Consider the following 3,517-nt stretch of genomic DNA (forward strand, 5'->3'; position numbering starts at 1 on the left):
CAGTATTGTGCATACAGATTGGACCAAGTTCATCTAAAAAGGGTCAGTGAAAATTACATCATGCCAAGAACTGTGCACACAAAAGCCCCACCACAGGCTGCAAACACAAAATGAACCAGGGCGGCTGATGCTGCCAAAGAACCATGTAAAGAAACTACTATATACGATGACAGATGAATCTCAACATCACAATTCACAGATAGATGCTATGATAATACCACAGGAACAAAGAGGATTTAATATAATAATATAATAGTTTCTTAATTATGCATCTGAATGCAGGACAGACAGGTATTTACAGACTCTGACCACACCCATGGACTGGGACACTTGCTAGACTCTGAACACACCCATGGGACTGGGACACTTGCTAGACACAAGACACACACACACAGAGAGACATTACAAAGATGTAGATACAGGACACAACAGACGGGAGACCTCGTCTATGTACATAAACCGAAAGCTCTCTGCGATTGCGCAGGTTCAAAAGCGACAACCAGACGGGCGACAACGAGGACTCACCTCAACTTAGACTCAACTCAACTAAATAAACTCTGACTCGAACAGGCACTACTAGCTTAGCTTAGCTTAGGATTAAAGGGACTAGCTGTATCTTGGGGGCGGAAAATTTACATGTTGGGGGGGTGGGGTGGGGGTTGCAAAATGGCGCGCTAATGGTCAATGGTGAATTGGATGGTATGGCGAAAATGCTCTCAGGCAAAGGTGACTGCACAATGGTTCTCTTTGTTCCCGCAGGCAAAGCCTTCGATCCTCACTTTCGGGCTGCTACTCGCCCCGCAAGACGGAGAGCCTACTTCAGCTCTTCCACCGAGCATCTTGCTGAACGGGCTCCCTAGAGGAGAGAAACAGGGGGTGTTCCTACCAAACTGCGGATCATTCACAATGGGGTTGTTAGTGCGGACAGGAGGCGAGCCACAGAAAAAGCCAGCCTGGCCGTTGGAATCGGTATCAACATCAGGGTCATTCTGAAAGGCAAGAGACACAAACAATCAGGCATCAGATATCAAGGATATGGTGCTGTATTATGATAAACAGGAACTGGCGATTTACAGCACCAAGGTTACCTTGCTGAGGATGAGATCAAGGATATCAGAGGCGGAGTCTGTTCTATACACTGGTAGCGTCCTGCAAAAATCAAAGCAACATAGGTCAGACACGTGTTTCATGCTTAATTTGTCGCAACTGAACTTTTGTAACGGTAACAGGACGGTTATGAAATGCGCCGTGCAAAAGGCATATAACTCTAAATTATGTCCCCTGCCTACTTTGTCGAGACATTCAACCGTAATGCTGTTTGCATACTATGCCGTTGCGTGCTCTTATGCTCTGCCTCTGCTAGCTTCTTCTAGTTGTGCATTTAGTGTTGTCTCATGAAAGAAGCTATCGACCGTTATAGCTTTATATGTCAAGTCTGTTGCTACTTCACTAATTTTTGTTGGTTCAATTGAGGCATGGCGTCCTGGCGAGATGCAACCCTAAACCAACTTTGTTGCCTACTTTGTCGTCACGTGTGCATGCTTTGTTGTCGGTAGCTTCTGATAACGTGTGCATGCTTCGCTGTCTTCCTAACTTCTGATAACGTATAGTTCGTGATGTCCCATGTAAGAACCTATCGACCGTTATAAGCGCCCTACAGCATGTTTTCTCCCTCCAAAAAAGGTTCTAACTACCTTGCATGCATATGCCTACTTGCTGCTGCACAAGTTTAATAGAGTGTACGCCTTACACAATCATGCTTCTAACAAGATCATATGCAACCTCATAGCTGACGCTAATACCACATATCAATCAGCAATTCAAGTTAAAAAAAAAACTAAACACATAACAATATGTATGCAAGCAACTGGATGATTATTATGATGATGATGAGAGAGTTACCACACCCACCCGTTGTTAGGCCTGGAGCTGGCCCTGCCGAAGGGCTCGACGGGGTGGGTAGGGCGGGCGGGGCGGCGCGGCAGCGGGCATATGACCTCGATGCGGGCCGGCTGCGCCGCCACGGCCACCATGTCCATCTGCCAGAACCTCGACCTTCGGTCGGGCGCCATCAGGGGCTGCTCCCCCCAGGGGCAGAGCTGCTGCTGCTGCTGGGTGGGCGTGGCCCCTCCCCCCGCGCTGAGCCTCATGGTGTAGTGCTCCATGCCTGCCTCCTTGTGGCGTTCAGCCTCCTGCAAAGAACAGGAAACGGACAAGTGGGTTACAAGGTGGTTGAGCAGGATACAGGAAATTTGTCCGTTCTTGGCGGCGGTAGATTCTGCTGCATTTAGAGTAGTTGATCCGCAGGTGAAATAATTCACGCACGCACGCATGCATAAAATAAGACGCGGATTCTTGCACTGCGGGTAAAATTATTTTCTTGGTCAACATACATGGAGAAAGAAATCCTGCACATGGTGGCGGTGGTGGGGAAAGTTGGAGTTGAAGTTTAAAAAAATAAAAAATAATATGTGTGAGCGGATCTGCTGTTCGTGCGGGGGCGTTAGGTGGGATTCCTGCGAAATCCAGGAGGGAAATCACCAGATCCACCGCCGTTGGCGCTAGAAATTTGGGAGAGTGGAGGTCCAAGAACCTGCCGGCGGACACGGCGGATGGGCCGAGAGGAAAATCCACCCAGCGGAGAAATCGAAGAAGGTGGGGGGTATGTGAACAAGAGTGTGTGGGTGAAATCCGGGCACGGAATCGGAAGTGGGACACGAAGGATCCCCTGTCCATCCCGGATTGACGGACAAAGAAGAAGAAGAAGAAGAAGAAGAAGAAGAAGGACTGAAATTTCAAAATCGAAGAGCGGCATGGATAGATCCGCTGTAGACAGAGGCACTCACCGGGAAGACGCTAGCAGATCCGCCCCTGGACGCAACTCCTCCTCGTCGTCGTCGTACAGCCGCGGCAGGACGGATCCCTCCTCCTCGTCCAGGCCGAAAGAAACCCTACCTACCTACCTACCTAGCAGGAGCAGAAGCACCTGCCGCCGCTGCACATCTATCACCAAGGTGTGGGTCTTCTTCCTCCTCGGGTCGGGTCGGGGACGGGGGCAGCCGGAGTGGTGAAGGGGGGTGAGAGGCCTTCTTCTTGGAGGGAGTCTGGCTGCCCTTGCCACGGACGGCCACACGCCCCGCGCCCCCCTTCTTATCGCGGGTGGAGCGGCCTACACCGGATGACACGTGGGGCGCCCGCCCAAAGTATACGCCCGATTAATACGAGCAAGCAATCCTGTACAATCAATGCAGTCTATACACACAAATACGAATGCATACATACGCTTTCATTATTATCCAACTCCTCTTTCCCCCCACCATCAAATCAAAATGCCACATACAAATCTCCCACCATCAATATGTGTACGTATCACACACAAATCATCATATACAGTACTCCCTCCGTCCGGAAATACTTGTCATTGAAACGGATGTATCTAGATGTATTTTAGTTCTAGATACATCCATTTTCATCCATTCTGATGACAAGTAAATCCGGAGGGAGGGAGTATATCACA

General features: G+C 49.4%; 1 protein-coding gene across 1 annotated transcript; it reads right to left on the reverse strand.

Annotated features, from left to right (window-relative positions):
* Positions 1–212: 212 nt before the first annotated feature.
* LOC119315050 lies at positions 213–3,115 on the reverse strand. Its single transcript, XM_037589716.1, has 4 exons — positions 2,847–3,115; positions 1,912–2,192; positions 1,089–1,149; positions 213–989 (listed from the first exon to the last, which is right to left on the reverse strand). Exons 2-4 carry the CDS (start codon positions 2,163–2,165, stop codon positions 717–719), a joined length of 588 nt encoding a protein of 195 aa, XP_037445613.1. The 5' UTR covers positions 2,166–2,192; positions 2,847–3,115; the 3' UTR covers positions 213–716.
* Positions 3,116–3,517: the final 402 nt, after the last annotated feature.

This window comes from Triticum dicoccoides, chromosome 1B (assembly GCF_002162155.2).
Source record: "Triticum dicoccoides isolate Atlit2015 ecotype Zavitan chromosome 1B, WEW_v2.0, whole genome shotgun sequence".
Lineage (NCBI taxonomy): Eukaryota > Viridiplantae > Streptophyta > Magnoliopsida > Poales > Poaceae > Triticum > Triticum dicoccoides.